Source organism: Betta splendens, chromosome 8 (assembly GCF_900634795.4).
Source record: "Betta splendens chromosome 8, fBetSpl5.4, whole genome shotgun sequence".
Taxonomy (NCBI): Eukaryota; Metazoa; Chordata; class Actinopteri; order Anabantiformes; family Osphronemidae; genus Betta; species Betta splendens.
Window position 1 is genome coordinate 2,388,539 of NC_040888.2, and position 21,485 is coordinate 2,410,023.

The 21,485-nt window shown below is 47.4% G+C and overlaps 4 protein-coding genes across 9 annotated transcripts; all 4 read right to left on the reverse strand.

Annotated features, from left to right (window-relative positions):
- Window positions 1–1,066: 1,066 nt before the first annotated feature.
- Window positions 1,067–4,022, reverse strand: alyref (Aly/REF export factor). The gene is made up of 6 exons (XM_029159326.3): window positions 3,674–4,022; window positions 2,161–2,319; window positions 1,910–2,057; window positions 1,743–1,806; window positions 1,472–1,670; window positions 1,067–1,390 (listed from the first exon to the last, which is right to left on the reverse strand). Exons 1-6 carry the CDS (start codon window positions 3,905–3,907, stop codon window positions 1,376–1,378), a joined length of 819 nt encoding a protein of 272 aa, XP_029015159.1. The 5' UTR covers window positions 3,908–4,022; the 3' UTR covers window positions 1,067–1,375.
- A 586-nt stretch (window positions 4,023–4,608) lies between these two features.
- On the reverse strand, window positions 4,609–7,217 carry mcrip1 (MAPK regulated corepressor interacting protein 1). 4 transcript variants are annotated; one of them, XM_029159330.3, is made up of 5 exons: window positions 7,080–7,217; window positions 6,175–6,268; window positions 5,947–6,050; window positions 5,470–5,574; window positions 4,609–5,367 (listed from the first exon to the last, which is right to left on the reverse strand). In XM_029159330.3, exons 2-5 carry the CDS (start codon window positions 6,180–6,182, stop codon window positions 5,303–5,305), a joined length of 282 nt encoding a protein of 93 aa, XP_029015163.1. In that variant the 5' UTR covers window positions 6,183–6,268; window positions 7,080–7,217; the 3' UTR covers window positions 4,609–5,302. The 4 variants fall into 4 exon arrangements, with proteins under 4 accessions (XP_029015163.1, XP_029015160.1, XP_055366659.1 ...); XM_029159327.3 differs by having other exon boundaries at window positions 5,947–6,065; XM_055510684.1 differs by lacking the exon at window positions 7,080–7,217 and adding an exon at window positions 6,818–6,999.
- A 113-nt stretch (window positions 7,218–7,330) lies between these two features.
- Window positions 7,331–9,520, reverse strand: ppp1r27a (protein phosphatase 1, regulatory subunit 27a). Its single transcript, XM_029159242.3, has 3 exons — window positions 8,790–9,520; window positions 8,483–8,633; window positions 7,331–7,945 (listed from the first exon to the last, which is right to left on the reverse strand). Exons 1-3 carry the CDS (start codon window positions 9,193–9,195, stop codon window positions 7,825–7,827), a joined length of 678 nt encoding a protein of 225 aa, XP_029015075.1. The 5' UTR covers window positions 9,196–9,520; the 3' UTR covers window positions 7,331–7,824.
- A 3,821-nt stretch (window positions 9,521–13,341) lies between these two features.
- pecam1a (platelet and endothelial cell adhesion molecule 1a) lies at window positions 13,342–18,050 on the reverse strand. 3 transcript variants are annotated; one of them, XM_029159845.3, is made up of 14 exons: window positions 17,870–18,050; window positions 17,750–17,773; window positions 16,781–17,074; window positions 16,410–16,709; window positions 16,076–16,333; window positions 15,715–15,993; window positions 15,270–15,566; window positions 14,927–15,202; window positions 14,721–14,853; window positions 14,549–14,613; window positions 14,394–14,447; window positions 14,239–14,319; window positions 13,806–13,828; window positions 13,342–13,609 (listed from the first exon to the last, which is right to left on the reverse strand). In XM_029159845.3, exons 1-14 carry the CDS (start codon window positions 17,940–17,942, stop codon window positions 13,451–13,453), a joined length of 2,316 nt encoding a protein of 771 aa, XP_029015678.1. In that variant the 5' UTR covers window positions 17,943–18,050; the 3' UTR covers window positions 13,342–13,450. The 3 variants fall into 3 exon arrangements, with proteins under 3 accessions (XP_029015678.1, XP_029015677.1, XP_055366882.1); XM_029159844.3 differs by having other exon boundaries at window positions 13,342–13,606; window positions 16,781–17,773; window positions 17,870–18,011; XM_055510907.1 differs by having other exon boundaries at window positions 16,781–17,773; window positions 17,870–18,011.
- Between the last annotated feature and the right edge of the window lie 3,435 nt (window positions 18,051–21,485).

Below are 21,485 nucleotides of genomic sequence, written 5' to 3' on the forward strand. Positions count from 1 at the left end.
TGCTTGTATTATTCAATCCACTCCAGATGTCATCATCTGGAAAGAAAAACATCTTCAGGTAATTGCATCAAACCTCCTGGAAGAGCAGGTTGGTCTACACCACACTTCTCATTGTGCAAATTACAATAACATTTCACGTCAACATGGGAGTTTAGTAGCACATCTATGCATACCTATAAAGTAACTCTTGCAATAACTTGAGGATGGCTACTCATAATACATGTGGCTGCTTTAATTGCCTCTGTGAAGTACAAAGCAAAATAAGATGTACCTTTTGTAAACTCACATTATTATAAATATAAAACTTGTAGACCTAATTTATTTTCCAAATTTAATCCTCATGAATTGGTTTCCTAGCACCGATTAAATACACACATTGTTTTAAATAAGAGAAAACTTTTAATAGTCCCACATCATATCCTCCACTCTATTTTTACAGACAGAAAGACAGATAAAAGAATGAGCGGAAGCGATCTTGCTCTAAATTTGAAAACCCCACCGGAAGCAGTTTGGTAACTACTTAAAGTTTATGCACAAACACTTCCGGAAGAATTCCTCTTGTGACACGCATGGACATGTTAGTTTGCCTCCGTGTTCAAACATTTGAGACGTTTTAAGTACAGCTATTCATCTAATTTACAGACCCGACAGCTCCGGCGCGTCAATACACGAGCACCTACGTTTATCCTAACAAGAACAGTACGAAATGCAGGCTTCAATTCAGCTCAAAGGCGTGGCTAACCCTTCAAATCCTGAAGCGGCATTATTTGACGCCATATATGGAATCACTTAATGACAGAGGACATCTAGTGGCAGCGGCGCGCTACTGCAGGCGCTGTAGGACACTTCACATGAACACGTTTGGCAGTTGCTTCGAATCTGTCCATGGAAGTTCTAATAATTTAAACATTAGTTGCAGTTTATAAATTTTAACCACATTTAAAAAGGAGATGTTCTCATTAGATGCCAACAGGTCTTAGTTCAATCAGTTTTCACAGACAAATGCTGTTTTAAAATAAAATGTACCAACAATATAAAGAAAAAAAAAAGACAAACAGATACTGCATTTGGTTAATATGCACTGCAGGTTTTTATTACAAGTTTCGTCAACTACAGGGTAGAGGGGAGGAACTGGAAAAACCCAGTTCACATCAACCTACAGCCAAAACCATTTTCATGAGAAAATTAAGGGGCGAGAAAAAAAAAACAAAAAACAAACACTGGTAAAAAACACTTCGGAGCATTTAAAAGAACAGGTCGGAACAACAATTTCAATCACATCAGAAGACAGCCAAGTGTAAAATATTCTGCACATCTGTAACAAACAATTCTGTGCAGACAAATAAGACGTCAACCCAGAAGAAGAGCTTTGTCTTTAGCTGGTGTCCATCTGTGAAATAAAGAATATAGGGAGAAATTAGGTGGCTGCCAGTACAAAACATGCTCTAGATGAACGTGTTGCTGAACATACCCTTGCATTGTAGGCATCTAACTGGGCATCGAGTTCCTCTGCTGAAAGCTGCTGCTTGTTTACGCCGCCGCCACCACCGCGGCCACCTCTACCCCGTCCTCGGGCAGTGCCTGCACCACGGCCTCCACGTCCCCTCTGCATGCCCCCGAAGCTGCCACGACCTCTGTTCATGCCACCGCCTCCACCTCCCCTGTTCAAACTGACAAGAAACCATACACATTTAAACCACTGATTACAATCTCTGAAAGTACATAAACACTGCTTCACTTACCCCTGCATAGGGCGCCTCTGTGCGTCGATCTGTGATGTGACGAGCTGTATGTTCATTGGTCGACCTAGAAAACAAAGAAAAATGTAAACCTCAAATCCATTTAAGTAATGTTTAAACAAAGTACTGACTACCATAAACCATCTGGAAAAGAAAATATTGAAACCCACCATCAAGTGGAATGCCATTGTACTGCTTCATGGCCTTGAGGGCATCGGCTCTCCTTTCAAAATGAACATCTGCAGTTCCCAAGCTTCTCCCAGACCGGTCATAATGAACTGCAGCCTTTTTGAGCGTCCCAAATTCAGCAAAGAGTTCCTGAAATTGAAAAGCAAAACTATGAACAGTCATGCATTTACCCCACCCTTTATCATAGGAGCATTGTGAACATGAAAGGATATTAAAAAGTAAATGAAGGTACCTGAATGTCTGCATCTGACACGCCAAAGTCGAGATTGGACACAAGGAGCTTCCCTCCAGTTTCCACACCAGCTCCTCCGCCGCCTCCAGCAGCACCATTGAAGCCGCTGAAGCTGTTGTCGAACATGTCATGCTGCCACTTATCGGGAAGCTGTTTCGGCTGCAAAAGACGAAAGAGAACGCACCTGCTGACTTCAGGATCCCCCTGCCTCTGTCAATCACAGACTCCACACGGCTGGGTGTTGGGGCAAGCAGGGGCTCCACTTCCAACAGGGCCATGGTGCTCTGCTCCCCCAAGAGGGTTCTCCCAAAGTTCCCTGCCCACCCCATCACTACAAGCAAGTGAATCAGCTCAGACAGAGGAACATACACAGGACAAACACTTAACCATAACAGCAAGGGGATATGCTGTATAGCCATTGTATTTACATACACACTACAGAATTTTGAGTGAGGTCTAGCAGCATTTGTCAGTGTATGCTACAGATCAAACTGTTATCCCAATCCCACCCACCATTAAAATCCTGATCAATTTCCCCACCCAGACTAGCTACCAATAGTGCCCATTGTTGTCTTGCCATCTGCGCCTCCAGATATGATCCTCGGGTACACAGGGGGTCGCCATCTGTAGCAGCGTAGCCTCCAGCGTTGCACCAAGTTTAAGGCCCGCCCAAGAGTTCTTTATCAAGCCACGAAATTGGATTTCGTGAGGGGAAATTGTCCATAGTAGAGGATGGATCGCAAAGCCAACCAGAAAGGGCAAAACAGCCCCTATATGCGAGCGTGGATTAGCTGAGCGTCCATTTTGAGACCACGCCATTTTGACTGTGGCTTTGTTTACTCATTCACACTTAAGGGGTGAAGATTGGCCTCACATGGACACTACGCGGGGCTGAAGTCCACAGATCCATCCAGAGGTGACTGGGCCACAATGGTTGAAAAGCCACCAACGGCCTTGATGTAAAACCCGCCAGCTACTCCCGCACAAAGGCCGCCTGGTCGCTGCACTCGTAACCGTGGAAAAACTATGCTCCCAAAAAAAACAAAAACAAAAAAAAAACAACTTCGGGTGAATTTTCTTGAAGTGGTTTTCTTTCATCGTCGCTCTCACACTTAGAGTTGAACGAGCTGTTAGTGCCCGAGGAGACTGGGATTCAATTTAAGGTGCTGGCTTCAAAATGGCGCCGCCAAGGCCTTTCTCCAGCTTTGGCTAGTTAGCCAGCACGGCTAACACTCGAGCTCTCCGCGAGGCCTCTTCTTGAAAAACGAAGCAACACACATGGGGCGTAGGAGAAGGGACAAACTATACGTACAACTTCAATTAATGCTTAACCGCATAACCAGTGAGCGTTCCTCCGAGGGAAACTCGGCGGTTAGCAATTATTTTAAGTGCTCGACTAGCTAGCTGGTTAGAGGGTTAGCTAGCAAGCCTACTGGAGAACAGAAGGACGTTACCCAGGCTTTTTCAGGATTGCCGAAGGTAATTTCTGCCCATTCCTCAAACTTTTTCATACCCTGCTGTAAGGTGTTGGTCTGCCTCGGGCGCGGTTCAGGTTCTGTCGGTTCCTCATGGGGCCAGATCCGCCGCCACGGCCTCCAAATCCACCGCCGCCTCCAAGACGCCCGGCGCCTCCTCCTCGGCCGCCGCCTGAGCCTCCGCGGCCTCTGCCTCTTCCACCTCGACCTCCACCACGCTGCCTGTTCTGTTTGATAATGTCGTCTAGAGACATATCCATCTTATCGGCCATTATATTGTTTCAATAATGCTAAACTGTAAACAAAATCTTAAAAAAATAGCCCCTAGATTCTGGTCCCTCTCCCTGTCCTTCCAAAGCTCTCCACACCGACGAATAAAACACAATGACCCGGAGGCGGCTGTTATACGCACACTGGTTCGGCTACGTAGTTCACGTGTTCATTGACGTCACGACGTAAAACACCACAAACAAGCGCAAAAACTGTTAAATAAAGTTGATAGAAATCGTTTTACTTTAGCAGGCATTGAAATCTCGCCAGCATTGTTTTATCCAGAATGAACAAACATTTGACTGACATCCCACTATTTCAAATGTGCCCGCACCTTGTCTTCACTTTTGGTTAGACGCTAATACGTATCTTGTGTAGGTGCAGTCAATCGAAAATCAAAATAGCTGAATCAAAGCTAATTCATTTGTAACGCCTGGTTTGTTATTTTAGGTAGAAATTAAAAACCAACCAAATCATCGAAATCAAATTAACCAGACTTAAATGATAAAGGACAATAAGGCTTTGATGTATTCCTAAAATTAAAACTATAACCAGGAAATAACATACATTTCACACGTTCCTTTTGGACAAAGTTAAAAATATTAAACCAAACACAAAAAGGCAAAACTAAAAAGTAAAGTGAGTTGCATTTGCAGTGAAATTTAGCTTGGTCAAGTTTATGTAGGTTCAACACAGGCAAGAGTACTGTAAAAGTCTTTTATTCAATACTTTGTTTCAAGGCTTGGGGAGGGGTTTTAACTAAGGACAGTTTACTTGGGGAGACCTATATTTAGTAAAGTCCTGTTGAGGGCACGGAAATTCATAATAAAAATGTTGGCCATCTACATTGCATTTGGCTTCCAAAATCTTTCCATCAAGTATGGCTCCAATGCAACCTTTCCATTATTTCTACAATTTATCAATCAGACTATCTTCCAAAACAAACTAAAAAAAAGTCAGCCCTTTCGCATTTTCCTCCAAAATCATAAAAGTAGCAGTAGTAAAGAAAACAAGGTTTGTATTTAAGACTGCAGTCTTTTGTGTCCTGCGGAGACTGTCAAGAGTTTATACCTCAGCATCAGTTGTCAGCATTTTTTTTCATTTGAATCAGTCCCTTTCACATAAAAAAATGTACACATGAAGCTTCTGTGATTTAAAAAACACATGAACCAACTAAGGTAAAGTTGTGCTCCCTATAATCCCAATTCCTTCCTTATAAGTGAGTTGTAAAGAATTAAAAAAGATGGGTTGCTATGATCCACAGTTTAGAAATGAGATTGTCGTTCTGTATTAAACTGGCCAACAGGGCTGACTTTTCCGGCTGACAGAGGGCTGACGGAGGAAAAGTTCTTTAGGATCATGAGTGGAAAAAAGCGACTGGACCGGCATGACAAACACTAAGACTTCTTGGAGTCCTGTGTGTTGCGCTTTTTGAGGTCACTCAGGTCCACTGGTGTGAAAGCTGCAAGAATGATAAACAGGTTACCTTGTTGGTGCTTGATTAATTTTCTAAGGTCTCAGGTAAAAAAACTCCACTTAACTACTAAATCACTATGTAACTTACAATGCAGGTTCGGGTTTGGGTTCTTTTCCACATACTCCTGTGGTCCACGATCATTGCGTTCACTATTTTGTGTTGATCTGATGTCTCTGAGCACACATTGCCAACCTGTGGAAGTATAAATATGACATATGTAACAATGCTGACAACTATCACAAGCATGGTTACACATATACATAACAAAAACACCCACATTCTAGAATCAGATAATCCAATATTTTAATAAATAATATACAAATTTCTAAAATCATTAAAGCATTTTCAGCCAGGCAGATGCCTGAATTCTCTAGAGAGCTTTATACAAAAAAATTAGTTCGGCCCAGATGCTGAAAGGATAAATCCCTAGCAAAATTATTCTACCCAGGGACCACCCATAGTGAAAAACAGATGGATAATGTATGGATGGATCAACACATATCTACTGTTGTATGCAATGTGTGTAAAAAAAGAAGCATAGTGTCTGTGCAGCAGCATACTTACTATCATGTATAAAGCGCACATTTTCTTCATGTGCTGGGGTGAAGATCTCCCCACTATTAGTAGGGGATCTGGGGCTTGAGGTCCGCTTGTAACTATTCACCATCCTGGGAGCAGATGAGCTTCACAAGTATGAAAGCAGCAAAGGTATTATTTTTATAATATTTTTATTAAATATATATGTATATATTCTTAGTTAAACATTTTGCACTAGTGACTCGTTTCCCAGACCTGGTCATTGTTTGCAATCTGTACTCGCTCTTCGCTCCTCGATGGTGAGTGGATTTGAAGAACAAGAAGGTTCAGAAGATCTAAGGTCTCGATTCTACCGATAAACAAAAGTAAAAGGTTTACATTTTCCTGAAGTCCTAAAGCAATTAGTGAATTAAAAGACGAATTATTAGCAACTACTTGACAACGTAATAATTAAGAGAAAAAGACGTGAGTATGAATATTTCAGCTCAGCAGCAAAGTACAATAAAATCACGTTAAAAACCATCACAAATACAGCACCGCTGATTCAAGAAGCTGAGTTTGGTGACATGACATTAATAAAACCAATAAAATATCGTTGACCGTGCTGGTTAGCCCACATGCTAAGGTTAGCTAGCGTTACTACAGATGCAGCTGAGTTGATGTGTTATACGATCTGTTGTACGTCAACATTACTGACTAACGTTGTTGGCGTTGCTGCAAGTTTGAACTATTTCTAGGAAGCCAAAGAAAGCGGACTTCTGCATGTGTAAATCAAGTTAAAACAGCCGTCAGCTAACCCACAGGCTTTTGTTTACGTTTTTACCCCAGCACTGTTAGCAGCAGGCTACACAGCCAAACCCAACCAGAAACCCCAGGTTAAACGAGCCATTCTATGTACCTCCCAACACAGTTGCTCCGTATTCGTAGCATTTGAAAGCTACATCCTGAGATAAAAATGAATTACCGATTTTCCGACTCATATTAGCTAACGTCAGCTAGCTAGCGGATGCTTTACATTGTCTTGTATCGCTAGCTTAAAACAGCTAAAATCTTATCAGCTACTCGTAAATCATATTCATTACATTACGCTTTACATTCTACATTTATATCTATTTTTCTAAAGACAAAAGCGACAAGAATATACTTATTACTATACTTACTATAGTTAATAATGTTTCCTTTCGCTTTCTTTAATCAAAGACTGTGTACGCCGTTAACCTGGCTAAAACGTTGCCAATGCCAACCAATCATTTCCGGAAGAGACACGGAAGTGAAATCGGTCAACGAACCATAATATTTGCCAAACAAACAACGATAATAATAATAATAATAATAATAATAATAATAATAATAATAATAATAATAATAATAATAATAATAATAATAATAATAATAATAATAATAGTCAAACCAAAGGGCATCTTGTGTAATGGCACAATACACTGTACAACAGAATCAATCACATTTATAAAATACATGTTTATTTATGAAAATGTACAAAAATAAGACCTTCATTGCCAACATTTATGTTTCTGCTATGCATAAAATGAGATAGATCTGTACATATGGGGAAAATAAAGTTAGTTTTCTGATCTTAGCCCAGTACTAGTGAGTCCTCTGTCTGCCCAGCAGTGAGAACGCATAGGACATAAACATCTCAAAATCTGTGGCGTAAATGCATTATGCATTATGTCACTTGAAGCATAAGTGAAGACAGGAAAAGTCATATAGACAGTATGAAAAATACACAACAGTTCTTTTTGCTCAACCTTGAAACGGACACAGAACCATCCTTGAGCTGTAACCGAAATCATTCCCACCTGCTTATTCAGTATTGTACTGAATATTGTTAAATTGTTAAGTTGCGTTTTTGGTTGTTTTCTCTCGGGTCTATTTGATGCACAGTCACACACAGCCGACCTCAAACAGTCTAGTCAGCTCGTTGCAGTCTGGGTCGATGAGGTCTGCGGGTTTCTCTCCACTTTCATTCTCCGCCTCTGCGCTGGCTCCCATTGCCAGCAGATATCTGAGTGGAGGATAAAAAACTGTTTGCTGTGCTGTGAAACCATCCTGTGTTAAGGGTCATGCATTTATAAAGATAATTAAAAGAGATAATATTGATAATGATTGATATTGATCTAATACTGGCCTGAATGTCTAAATATCTGTAATAATATATAATATATAATAATAATATATAATATATGTAATAATTTATATATAAATATTTATATATATATATATATATATCTATATATATATATAGATATATATATATATATATATATATTATATAGCTACATATGCAGTAATAGTATATATATATATAAATTATGCCATATGCGTATATATATATATATATATTATATATATATATATATATATATAAATATTATATATATAGATATATATAAGATATATATATATATATATATATATATATATCTATATATTATATATCTATTATATATATATATATTATATTATATACGCATAATGTGCATAATTTCTCCCTAAATGAAGTTGAATCAGTCTGATAAGAGCTTAAACAGTCCTGTCTCACCTGGCGATCTCTGGGTAGCCATCGCTGCAGGCCATGTGCAGCGGCGTCCAGCCATCTTCATCTCTCTGATGAATGTCAGCGCCATATTTCATCAGAAGCTTCACCACCTCCAGGTTCCCGGTCAGTACGGCTTCATGTAATGCTGCCATACCTGCACACAAGACAAGACCCTCTTAGTCACCTGCAGCGCTGCTGACTGTGCATCACCCTGTCAGGTCATGGCTCAGCACTAAAAGATGCCATTAAATCTAATGGGTAGAGTTTTCACTGTCTGCAGGGAATAAAACGCTGAGGATATTTTGCTCACCTGAGTGGAAAACTGTGTCCACACGGACCTTCCTCGCTCTCATGAAGCGGCCGATTTGCTCCAGATCCCCTCGTCTAACGATGTCCTGGAAGATGATGTCATTGGGGAAGTGCACGCTCCTCTTCGCCGCGGCGACGGGAAGCACAGGTGCGGGACTTTCCCGTGCTTGTACGCGCTGCGACGAGCTGTAGCGCGACCTGCTGTACGCCGGGACGTAGGCCGACGCGGGCCTGTAGCTGGACCCTGTGAGGTGGGACGGGCTGTAGTGTGTGCTGCTGTACTGTGTGGGGGTGTATGCAGATGTGTAGTGGGTGGGGGTGTAGTGGCTGCTGGGTGAGGGGTAGGCCGGCGTGTACTGCGAGCTGCGCGTGTACGTGGACACAGGTACGTGGTAGCTGTACTTCATCCCTGCGGTGGCGGTGGCTCTGCCCCCCCGCTGCTGCCAGCCCAGGAGGAGGAGGTGGGAAATCCAAGCGACGGCACTAAGTCAATTACAGATTAAGATCCGTGGGTTCTTTCTATCCGCGCGTTGCTTCTTATCCTTTTACTCTCCAGCCACAGTAGCTCCTGCTGTTACAGTATTAGGTGCTTCACTAATCCTTGCATTCGCTTGTCAGGTCCCAGTCCCTTTGTCTTATTCTACCGTCCTCATTTCCACGCCTGCTGTGAAAGTCTCCCGTCTGAACTGGATGCTGGTTTTCTGCCGTGTTAACTGTCGTCTGCTGGTGCGACTGGGACGGGACCCCTTTATACCCTCTGTGGGGCTATTTCGGGGACTAATATCCAGTGACTCCAGCCCTTGCTTGGTTCCTCCCACTGTCAGACACATGTTCACTGGCACTGCACTCACCCCTATGTCGTAAAAATGTTGATGGCCACAATGTTCTCGCTCAGACCTCTTCACAGATAAACATTTCAATAACGTAAACAGTGTCGGATCAGGGAGATGGAACCTCATATACTGATTTCAGTTCAGTTTCAGATTTCAGTTCTTTACTGATTTTACGATTCGATAAGAGAAAAACAAACATCAGCACATGATCATGTTTGTTTGTGTGTTGTTGGTTCATAAGACACTTGCAATACGAGCATGCATCATGTGACAGCCATGCAATAAAAGTGGAGGTGAAGTCATGTCAAATGTCACCAAACAGAACACGCATAATGTACATTTTGTTGTCAGTTTATTAGGAACACTACTAATCTGATCCAAAGCTAGAAGTTTCAAAGCTCATCAAGTTCTGTGAAGTGGATAATTGTGCAAAATGACTAAAACTGTGCTGATCTCAGTGTTTATAAAAGTGCATTCATTGACTTCATAAACCAGAAGATTTCAAATAGAGCACGTCCAGTGCGTGTGAGCGGTGTAGTAATGGCAGCAGCTGTCCCAACACACACTTCAAACTGGTACACGCCCTCTGCTACTTGGCTCCTAATGGAAGTGAGCAAATTGCCGGTTTGGGTTTCTCAACACAACTTGAGGCGTGACCTTGCTCCCGAACGCGATCTCCTGCCAAACTGGGAGAAAGGGGAAAACAAGCTTCGAGTGACATTCTAGACAAAGTGAAGGCAGCGTGCCTCAAGGTTTACACCTGGAGAGACTCTCCGGTGTCTCCGGTGTCTTATATGGTAGTGGTGGTGAAGCAGGGGCATCCCTCCATCGCACCCCTCCACAGTGGAGTCCAGTGGAAAACGCCTGCTTGCTGCAGGCTGGTGTGAGACCATGGTGAGGCCGTCAAGGTCTCATGCTTCTTGCTATACATAGTCTCAGAGTGGGCTCTCACTCTACCTGCCTTTTATGATCTGTCAAATCACTAAGAAGTCACAGTTGAATGCATTCAGGCATGTGCATGGACACAGTCAAACAGTCAATGCGTTAATAACCTATCACAAACTCTGTCCAGATCCACTTTCCAGGACTTTGGACATTTTGCTCATGCATTTTATTTAAATCATCAGACTCAAACACAATAGTTCTTGTTATTGACCTTCATTTGCTTTGCTTACCTCTCTATAAAGTTAGTTACTCGTGACAGTTCAGGTGGGACTGCAGCCAAAAGGATGAATGAAGAATGGGCGACTGTCACAAAGGCTTATCGGGTATTAGATACTACAAAAACGGCAGCTATGCGTAGCTTAGCGCTGGACGGACTTGGGTGATGCAGGTAGGAGGCAGGTTGGTGACTCTGTTTCTAAAAATAGGAGCTGTGAAGCATCAGCGTGTAGCTACGAACGCCGGCTCTTATCCTCAGAAACGGGTCATGTGTCCTGTTATTTTGTTTAAATAATCCGTTTCATGGGAAAACCTAGTTTCACAGTCTTCATCCTAATAGGAATCAGGTCAAAGGGTTGTAGAGAACATGCAAACCTGCTGTCAGGTTACTGGAAAGTGTTTCGTCGTTGCCTTTTCTCAGAAGCGCTGTCGTCCTGGGACAACAGCATGTGATGATAAATGAGGATTCTGGATCCACGCGGGTCCAGTGGGAGATACTCGCTCAGGCTGAAAAGCATCTCATTATGACACATGCAGTGAGGGGGGGGGGGGTTAAATCTGAATGAGGATGAGTAAATCTCCCATTCAGAGATGGATAGAAACTGGGTGATGCCGTTAAAGAGGTGATAAATTCAATATTTGCACATGTTTAAATCATTCATTACTGTTGTAGCTATGCTGGAATTAGCAGCAGCAGGTGGATGAACTCTGCAGGCCACTTGAACGCCCGCACCTCTCGACTTCTCGTCAACGCGACCGTATTTTCCAGTGTCCCAGAATCAAAGGGCTTCCAGTACAGCTGTGAATAAACTGCCCCACGGCCTTTTAATAAAAACCAGCAGCCGCACTGACACGGAGGGAGATGCAGCAGCTGTCCAGGACACAGCGGGAGGTCAGACGTAGCAGAGGGAAGTGGGAGAAGCATCAAGGCCGCTCACTGTTTGCGTGGGGATCTGGTTACTTTAGCTGAAGCGCTATCTGTGGAAGGCAGGGTCAGAGGTCACGGGTTATGCATAATTTGCCGCGAGCCGCTGATCCGCCGCCACCGCTGTGCTGTCACCAGGTTCAACAAGGTTGGGCCGAATTAATTTCCCGGGACAGCGAGAGCTTAAACAATAAAAACTGGGGGGCATCCAACGGGTGGAGTTACTCAATCCAACCTTTACTCTGCACATGAAGGACAGCGGACGGGGCGCTGCGTCTCGCTGGGCCTGCTGTCGGCCAGTGATGAGCCACAGAGCATTCAGTGTGGCCTCTTCCTGCAAACTTAAACTGGATGGAACCACTTTTCCCTAACGCAAGCTGTGAAAACATCTGGATCTTCTATCACAGCACTTAATAAACGCATGTAAGCTGAAAATGAATGACAAACACATTGCAAATACAAAGAAACCAACATAAGTCATTTTATAATATTACAGAGCAGCAGAATGATTTTTAGAAAATGTAATTAACTAATAAAAAGGATTTAATTTTAAAAATGCAAATGCCATTAAAAGCCAAATTTGTAGCAAACTCCTCTTTGCAGCAGCAGCAGAACGAGGCCTGCACACGATGACCTCACGGCCACGGGCCCAGAAGCGGCGCTGGCCCCATAAGGCCACGTCAAAGAGGATATTCCCAGAATGCATTGCACAGGGGTCAATATGCTAATTTTAGTTGCGTTCAGGAGTCGTGCTCCACATACAGGCGGCGGCTCCAGTTACGAGCTGCAGACACGAACGTCTACGTGCAGCGATGAGCCGACGGGGGCGAGGCCCGCGGACCCCTCTCATCCGCCACCGCGGGTCTGGTCATGTGACGGTCACGCGCCCCCTCTGGTAACACGACCCCCAGCGTTCTGTCAGGCGACACAGGATCGCACGTCATGGACTTTGGGAACAGTCGTAAACCCAGCATTTCTAGTAACGGGCAGTTTGGATCGGAGAGCAGAATAAACAGATTCTTGTAAAAGTGTTCAGAGTCTGAAATGACCTGCAGGAGTTCTTATCTCTGGTAGCTTCTAATGAATAAATGCACGAGTTGATGCTTTAATTACACCCCGAGAGCACATTTCTAATGATGCTGCATGACGCAAGCGCCTCATATTCATGTATTACAGTATCAGATTCTCGGTGCCTCCACCGCAGCTCAGAATACACGGATCCCTGGAGTCAAGGCTGGACTGGAGGTTAGGTAATATGATTAATGAACCCCCACGAAATGAGGAATACTACGTACGAGGGACCTGTCCTGACAGACAGAGCAGGGCTGCGAGGCAGGTCAGTGAAGGTAAAACGCCGGCTGAGGGAGCTGTAGGGAATCATGGCATCATTTACAGACTCCTTCATGGGTTCGATCCTCCAGACGTCGCTTTATGAATGAAGACACCGTATCCTCTGACGCCTGAGTGTCACCTGTTAATGTTATGTCATCCCATTAAACTGCCCACCGTGGAAAATGAAACCGGCATCTGAGGCTTTTCTCACATTAGGAGGATCACAGCTGGAGTTTCCATCAGGCTCTGCCCCCTAGTGGTCAAAATAGGAATGACTGATGAAGCAAGTAACAAGCGAAGGATAAAAAAAACACATTTTATTTGTCCTTCAAAGGAAAAGCAGGCAAATTTACAATGTTACATGTTTTAAAATCTGACTCCCACTGCAATAAATAGGGTCCCGGCTTTGGTTCAGGGGTCTGACTCCACACAGGCGCCAGCGCTGACGTCGACGGTCTCATTGTTGTCAGCCTCGGATATGTGGTCGTCCTGGACAGGCGCATCGCCGTGGTTACCATCGTCGCCATGGTGATCTGCGTCGTGATTCAGCTCGGCGTATTTGACCGACTGCTGGAGGACGAAAACAAGAGGCTTGTGTGAGAACAGCTCCAAACGAAAACCATTCACCTTCAACAGGAAAGACAGTGAATGTTGAAGCGTTTTATCATTACTATTAAAAACAGACACCATCACGATCAGGTGCATATTAGGCCTGACGGCGTCACGAGCCTGTTCCTGTGTTTATGATGTGAGAGCTGCTACCTACCGCTTCAGGCAGCTCTGGGACACCTGCAAAAACAAAGCCAGAGGACAAGATCAGGAAACCAGAGCAGTGCCAGGATTCAAGGAGCTCCTTCTACATTCCTGAAACCTGGATGTTACTGCATCACACACATTCACCAATAAAACCTTTTCCAGCAAACACTCACATTGTCCCTGGACAGAAAACAAACCAGACCCTGTCTCCTACGTCCATGTTAATTTATTAGGAGCCAGAGACTGAACAATGGCCAGTTTCCTCTTTGAGACTGAAACAATGGGCTGTGCCGCTCACTGAGTTTTAACGGATGTACACGCTGTTCAGTCCAAACAGGAAGTGGACACCTGGAGTTTGAGCTTTGTGCGTAAACGGCTCATTCCTGCACCAACAACGCAGATGTTTGTAGTTGGAGTGATGCTGTAGCGTTCTGTCGTCTCACCTTTGTCAGGATCCGCCAACGTGTTTTGCTCCTCTGTGTCGTCCGGTTCTGCGACAACTGAGCTGTTCTGGTCATCGGACTCTGCAGCACAAACATAGTGAGACCCAGAGAAACAGGGGTGGTTCGTTCATGCTGTGCATTTACTGTGATCTCACCGGAGCCTGACGTGTGCTCGCTCCAAATGCTCTTTCCGATCATGCCCGGAGTTGCTGCACAAAGAGGACAAACAAGGTTCAGCCGTTTAAAGCCACAAGTGACAATACGTCCAGCTAACATGTGCTGGAGCCGTCCGCGTTCGCGCAGCAGTCACCGTTGGCCTGGTTGAATTCTGCCTGGGTGAGGCTCAGCCGCTCCGTTTTGGTGCCGGACGACTTCCTGCGACGAGACGGAGCCCAAACACAAGCAGTGAGTTTCAACAGGAAGCTCCACCTTCAACCTTCCCCCACTTCACCTTGGGGACCTTCATTCCGGACCATACTCACACCGACAGCTCGCCCATGCGCCCTCGCTTGTATCTACGCAGGTGCTTTTTAAAGACACACCCGAGCACCAACATCAGCACGAGCGCCGTGCAGGAGGTGGCAATAAGCGCTTTCTTCCAGCCGGCCAGCGTGACTGTGAAGAACAAGAAACGGCTGATGAACATAAAACCAACCCGGAGGCTTCCTGTGCAGCGGCGACGGCCCACCTGCTACAGCCACGCGGTTGCTCAGCTTGGTTTGGTTGGCCGGGTTGGTGCACATGCAGTAGTAGCTGCCCTCGTCCTCCCGCTTCACGCTGCTAATGTCGAAGGACTCCTGCAGCTTGTTGGAGGTCCGGGACTCGAGAGGAGGAACCTTCTTCTGGTGGTACCAGGTGAAACTGATGGGAGGAGTGCCGTGTGTGAGGGAGCAGACTAGGGTCAGGGTCTGGCCTTCGGCGACGCTGGTCGTGCTGAGGCCCAGCAGGGGCCTGGACACCGGCTCTGCAAGAGGGCGGAGGCGTGTCACACCTGCAGCACAGCCCGTCGCTGAAGGCGTTGTCACACTCACCTATGACGATGGTGGAGCGCTGCAGCTGGAGCCCGGACTTCTCGGGAGGCCCGCTGTCTCGGTTCCTTGCGTGGCAAAGGAAGGTCCCCAGCTTTGCGGCATCAAAGATGCCCGAGGAGTTGAAGAGGGCGAGCTCCCCCGGCCTGCTCACGGTCCTGCGCTGGTTCTGGACCCCGGGGCCGTACAGGACGTAGGTGATGGGCAGAGACCCGGCGTCACTGTGGCAGAGCAGCTGGAAGGGCATCCCCAGCACCAGCGTGCCCCCGCGCACGCTCAGCCTGGGCTTGGAGACGGGGACTGGGGTGCAGACAGGAGCTGGTTAGCCTGGTTAGCCTGGTTAGTCTGGTTAGCCTGGTTAGCCTGGTTAGCCTGGTAAGCCTGGTTAGCCTGGTAAGCCTGGTTAGCCTGTGTCTCGCCTGATGCTAGTCTGTGATGCAGGTCTCACCTTTGGCTCTGACAGCGACCCGTGCGCTCTGCTTGCTAACACTGTGCCTGACGGAGTGAACCAGCACTTCGCAGACGTAGTTCCCGTTACTTCCTGCTCCGGCCACACCGCTGTACACGTGTGACGCGCTCACGTTGGTCCAGTCTCTGTAGATGACGAACTGCAGGTCCTCCCTGTCGACGCGCTCAGAAACGTTAGCGACGGAGCAGGTCAGCGTGAACGTGTCTCCCTCGAATATGTCGTGCGGCTCCACGGTCAGACGGGGCCGCGAAAAGAGCTCTGCAATCAAAATGAAAGCAAATGAAGACTCCTGCACAGCCACAGATTGGCGTTGGAACCTGATGCTGCTGCAAGCGCTTGCCTTTAACAACGACTGACTTGTAGGTTTCTTTCTGCACGCTGTCCCACTCTGCTTTGCACATGAACTCCCCAGAGTCGCTGTCCTTCGCTGAGAATCGATGGATGAGGGTGCTGTTGGTCTGCTGCAGGATCCTGCTGTCCTTTTTCAGAAACAGTTCAATGCCTGGAGGCGGATTTATCACTTGACAGGTGAATTCCACCACTTCGCCCTCAAAGACAGGGGACGGCAGCACGTTCATGACCGGGGAAATGAAGAGCGCTGCGGAGCAGAAACACAGCGCTCCATCACGTCTGTGTGAGAAACCCAGCGGATGTCACGCTGGAGCGGTTCTTACCTTTGACCACCACTTGAACCTCATTGCTTCGGTTGGAGCGTCTGGTCCCAAATGAAACCAAGTTGAGGTCATATTCACAGAAGAGGAAGGGACTTCCAGTCTGCGCCAGCACCAGCGCCGCCTGCGTCGCGTTCCCGGGCGACGCCAGCTCTTTCATCTTCAGAAGCTCTCCGGTCTCAAACCTCTGGTAGAAGCGGAATATGAGGGCTCCCTTCTCCTCCGGAGCGCTGCACGTGGCTGTGAACTCCTTGCTCTGAAAGGGCTGAGTGGTGCTTAACTGCAGGAGGGGGGTCTGCAGGCCTGAGGAGAGGCAGAGGGTTACTGATGCACTGGGTGAGGGTCCCACCGCCGTCTGCCTCCTGCTGCTCTACCTGTGACCTCCAGGATTTTGCTGTAGCTCTTCTTCTTCTTGTCCTTCACTGTGACCAGGCACTCATAGCTGCCGGAGTCGGCAGCCCTGGCCGGGCTCAGCTCGTACACCAGCAGGTCCTCCGCGGTGGTGCTGGTGAAGACGGGGGCCGAGTCCCGCGTGAGCTGGAAGGTGTGGTTGAGGTCGGGGATGTTGTCGTGGCTCACGCTGACCTTGCAGCGCAGCGTCACCGCGGTGCCGCTCCGGACCACATCGCCAGGCTGGATCTGCAGGCCCACTGCATCTATAGTGTAGGCTGCAAACGACACGCATGGAGAAGCCGCCTGCACGTCACGCTTATTTAAAACCAACCTGAGGGACTGCAGCAGTAACACAATGCAGCGGACTGGCTCTATTATTGTCATTACAATGACGGTGAAGTCTGGAGGAAGGCGCTTAATGTCCTGCACAGTGAGCGGGAGCCGGAGAGGAGAGGAAGCGCTCTAACAAACAGCCTGTGACCCCCTCTCCCCCGGGACAGCGGCTCCTGCTCCTTCAACAACAGCGCAACTCAGCCACATCCTGAGCAGACGCATGCATGATGGAGGCACTGAGGCCGAAGACGTCTCCATTTACCCCACAGCTGTTGAACTAGTCCACAAGAGGAAGCGCATTGTGAGAAATTATAAATACAAGTCAGATAAAGTCGTTTTAACAGTTGGAGTATGATGAGACGCGTTTACGCTGGTTACCATGAAGCATCCTGGGCTACTCGCTGTAGGCTTTTGGGTCAATGATGTATTTTTATATACTAATTGCTGCGCTGAAATGAAGCCCACATGTGTTGTTCTTAAATAGATATCACTAAAGGCTTACAAAGACCAGAAGGGCACAACATGAAGCCTGTTTCCTGCAGACAAAAGCCCCGCAAGGTATAAACGGTTTCCTTCAAACCCCGATCCAGTTCTTCAGATTCAGAAACTATACTTACATGATGATCCACTCGCAAACGGAGCTGTTTGAAATAAAGGAAGAGACAGAAGTGAGATCCAGAGATTATGGGTGAATTAACATCCTTTGTCCCTGAAGCATAACTCAACAGGATCCTTACAGAGGTGCAGGAGGCTGGCGAGGAGCAGCAGCAGGCGGGGAGCTCCGGGGGGTCCTTGGGGTCCGGGGTCCATCCTCACTCACTGCTCAAAGACTGAAGCACAGTAGCAGAAAGCGATGAAACAGGGCCACGAAGCGCAGCCACGGTAACTGAGGCGAAGGGGAGTTCCTCGTCTTATCACACACATCCCAGGACTCAGGAGGAAATGACCACGACTTCCTCATGACTCAGTGGATCAGGAGGATTTTAGTCACTGCCATTGACCCTGTAAACACCAGAGTTTTAAAGCCTAATGACAAATATATGTGAGCCACACATCTTGATGTTAACCTTCGGAACCTGTTGATCTTGAGCTGTTTATGGCTGCGTTCACATTTAAATGCCAACTACAGCATGTAATACCCACTCAAAGCCTCTAGGAGGCGCTGGGGTTCAACAGAAGCGCCGGTGCCTGTGGTCTGACTCCAGCTCTGCAGCTTCATTTGCATCGCTCCCCGTCGTCCCCATCGCTTCCATTTGTGCCACAGTTTGAAAACAACTGACGGTTTCCATTCAGCGCAGAGGTGCGTTTGATTCGCCACGGAGCTGCGGCTGAGGCGACCTTGAAAGGGTCCTCGCAGTGACTGCGCCGCGCGAGGACAGCTCTCGACATCAGAAGGCAGCGTTCAGCCTCTCCAAATGCCTGAGTGAGAGCACGCAGAAACGCCCGGCGTGTGTTCTGATTAGCAGCACCAATGCAAAACGCCACCGCTGCCGGTCACGCGAGCACGACAACACTGGCTTCCAGGCAAAGGTAAGAAAGGAGAGGAAGCGATTTTAAAGTAGCTCGGCTTTCGAGGAGGTTTAAATCAGAAGGTGTGGTCCTTATAATTAGAGCATTACTTCTTGCTGAGCTATTAAAAGTGTAGGTAATTTAGACAGACGCATCTCATGCACCTCAACCTCCAGAGCTCTGCACTACATCATACTGACTTTGTGTCATTTCATTTGTTTGGAACCATGGTTTTGTTCTAAACACAAAACTGTCCCTGAACGCAGCGTCATCAAAGATGAGCTCACAGCGTTACCTGTATCATGAGGCCTGCACACAAATGGAGTCATAACGATAAACAGTCATTTTCTGGGTTTTTGCCACTCAGCTGGTTTTGCACCACGGACATGGACGCCTCCCATGGGTTCACGGCGGCGCTGTGATGCTGTAGGCGGCACCACGGAGCCTAAGATCCATGCATGTTCCATATAAAATCCATATCCACTGTTAATTAAAAAAGGAGGTTCTGAACATTCAGGTGTAACGCCTGTTAGTCTGAAGAGGATGACAAAATGAAGAGAGGAGTGAAAACTAATTTAGACTCCCTCTTTATTTGAGCCTGAGGGAAATGTTGTTGGATAATAAAACACTCCACACAAAGACATGAGATGGGAAATGTGCCTCTGCTCTGAGGCGAAAGTCTTCAGGGCCTCATTACAATCAATCCACTCAAACTTTGCAGAAATTATCACTTGTGTGTTCGTCCTGATAGTAATACTAATGTAACAAAGTCGCAGCGGGGGAAGTGTGTGAGAGTAAACGCAGGAGAACGTCAGCCACCACCAGCTCCACTGACCCCCCCCCCCCCCCAGCCCTACTGCCCCCCCCCACCGCTGCATCCCTGAGTGAGCCAGCAGTGGACGGCTCCTGATGAGGGCTGACATGGAGATGTTCCTGCCTCTGGCACAACATCCTGCAGGAGGCGTGGAGCCGGTGGCTGCGAGGCAGAGCTGCAGGACGGCAGGAGTCTCTATGAGCTCACACGCGCTCACACGACCGCACACGCGCTCACACAACCGCACACGCGCTCACACAACCGCACACGCGCTCACACAACTGCACACAACTACACACAACTGCACACGCGCTCAAGGCGGCCGCTACCTCTTCCCGCTTCATTAATGCCGCGGCTTTAACAGTGCTTTTCCACCCACCTCGTCCTAAACAGGCACCGTGACTCCGTCTGCTCCGTCCTCCATCTGTTCCCACCTGCCTCGCTCCACCCACCTCATGTCTGCAGGATCAATAATAAATGATGCGGAGGCTCCCAGGGGCACCCGGGGAGAAACACACAATGCTGCGGGTGGGGGTGCAGCCGCGGCTCGGGACAGGACGGAGGAGGCCGTGCTCTCCGGTCCGCGTTCTAACCGCGAGCGTCGCCGCGCGGACGCTCCTCGAACCTCCACGTGAAGCGCGGACGGCGTTGTCCCTTTGAGTCACGGAGCTGAGTGCCCTAGAGCAAGGCACTCCAAGGATGCTGCCCTGGAGCTAACACACAGGGCCGCATCTGTGCAGCCCTCGCTCTATTATGCAGACAATGGCCCCGCTCCTCAATCAGTCCAGCAGAAGCAGCTGGTTTCTGTGAGGTCATAAGAGGCGTCGCTGGCGCTGAGATCTACGGCGCAGGTTGAACAACGGCCGCTGAATTAATGGGACGGTCGAGAGTTCGAATGGAGCCGCTGATCAAACATCTTCCAGTCAAACCAAACGTCTCAGAGCCCCGGCAGCAGAAGGTTCCAGCCTCTTCATGGCTCCACTCACATCCAGTGTCATCAACTCTCACAGGAACCTGCGTCACATAAAACGCTGTCACCTCCACCAGACAAAGGAAATCACTCATTCCCTTTAAAAGCAGAAAATATGCCAACGGGGGTCATTTGTTTTATCGTCACTTTGCTAACTCTGCTCATTTTATCTAGCACCATTTACACAAAACACAACTCAGCACATTTTATGGTTTAAGACCTTGCACAACAGAAAAATATAAATGTTTGGAGAAACGTCTGGGTCTAATTGCCTGAAGTAATGGCTGCTTTACACCACAACCCACATTACGGTCCCCAGCATTACGGTCCCTCTACTGGGATCAATGAATTCAAGCTAATATGAGCCGTCTCTGCTACGCAGCCTCCTGTTAGCAGGAGCCGCTTGGATGATGCTCAGGTGTGTGTGGATGGGATCTGATCCCAGACCTGTGGGTGTCACACACACAAACAAACATCCAGCCACCTCTTCTTAAAAGTCCCCAAACTTGCAGAGTGTTGTTTGGAAAGCCACACAGAACCCGACAGGAAAAGAGCAGAGAAGGAGCCTCAGGCAGCAGCAGGAAGCTCTAAATAGCCTCGTCAGAAGCGAGGCTCTCCAGAGAGGAAAGACTTCGGCTCCTCGTACATCACGAGCCGGGTTGTGGTTCATCTTCAGAGCAAAGTGCTGACACACTAATGTCAAGGAGAGAACAGGAGCGGAGCCTCGTGATCTGACATGCGGGCCTGTTGCTGGTGCTGGAGCTCAGAGGCTGAGTTTGGAATTCTCCTCACTGCCGAGATGCTGCTTCTCCGAACTGCGAACGCGCCGCTGCCTCCCGGTTCGAGAGCGCGGCGCCGAGTTCTGGGCCCCTCCGGGCGCCGGGCTGCCTCGGTTAATCGCGGCGGTTCAGATTAAAGCACGCATTTAACCTCGGCGCCGAGCGCGGTTCAAACCCCGCGGTGCCTTCACGGGCCGGACGGCGTCTGGGAGAATCCGCTCTCAATCAATAGCAGCACTATGTTCATTCATGAGGTAAAGACAAAGGGCGGCTCCTGCAGG

Coding starts and splice junctions, on each gene's coding strand:
- alyref (XM_029159326.3), bottom strand. CDS start 3,907: ATGGCCGATAAGATGGATATGTCTCTAGACGACATTATCAAACAGAAC. Junction 2,058..2,160: donor TGTCAGATGCAGACATTCAG/GTACCTTCATTT, acceptor TTTCAATTTCAG/GAACTCTTTGCTGAATTTGG. Junction 1,671..1,742: donor CAGAGGCGCCCTATGCAGGG/GTAAGTGAAGCA, acceptor GTTTCTTGTCAG/TTTGAACAGGGGAGGTGGAG.
- mcrip1 (XM_029159327.3), bottom strand. Junction 5,575..5,946: donor TGTGCGCTTTATACATGATA/GTAAGTATGCTG, acceptor ATACTTCCACAG/GTTGGCAATGTGTGCTCAGA. Junction 5,368..5,469: donor CCCAAACCCGAACCTGCATT/GTAAGTTACATA, acceptor TCATTCTTGCAG/CTTTCACACCAGTGGACCTG.
- ppp1r27a (XM_029159242.3), bottom strand. CDS start 9,195: ATGAAGTACAGCTACCACGTACCTGTGTCCACGTACACGCGCAGCTCG. Junction 8,634..8,789: donor GGACACAGTTTTCCACTCAG/GTGAGCAAAATA, acceptor TCTTGTGTGCAG/GTATGGCAGCATTACATGAA. Junction 7,946..8,482: donor GGCTACCCAGAGATCGCCAG/GTGAGACAGGAC, acceptor TCCTCCACTCAG/ATATCTGCTGGCAATGGGAG.
- pecam1a (XM_055510907.1), bottom strand. CDS start 17,183: ATGACAATAATAGAGCCAGTCCGCTGCATTGTGTTACTGCTGCAGTCC. Junction 14,448..14,548: donor AGAATTCAACCAGGCCAACG/GTGACTGCTGCG, acceptor CTCTTTGTGCAG/CAACTCCGGGCATGATCGGA. Junction 14,320..14,393: donor CGAGCACACGTCAGGCTCCG/GTGAGATCACAG, acceptor TTTGTGCTGCAG/AGTCCGATGACCAGAACAGC.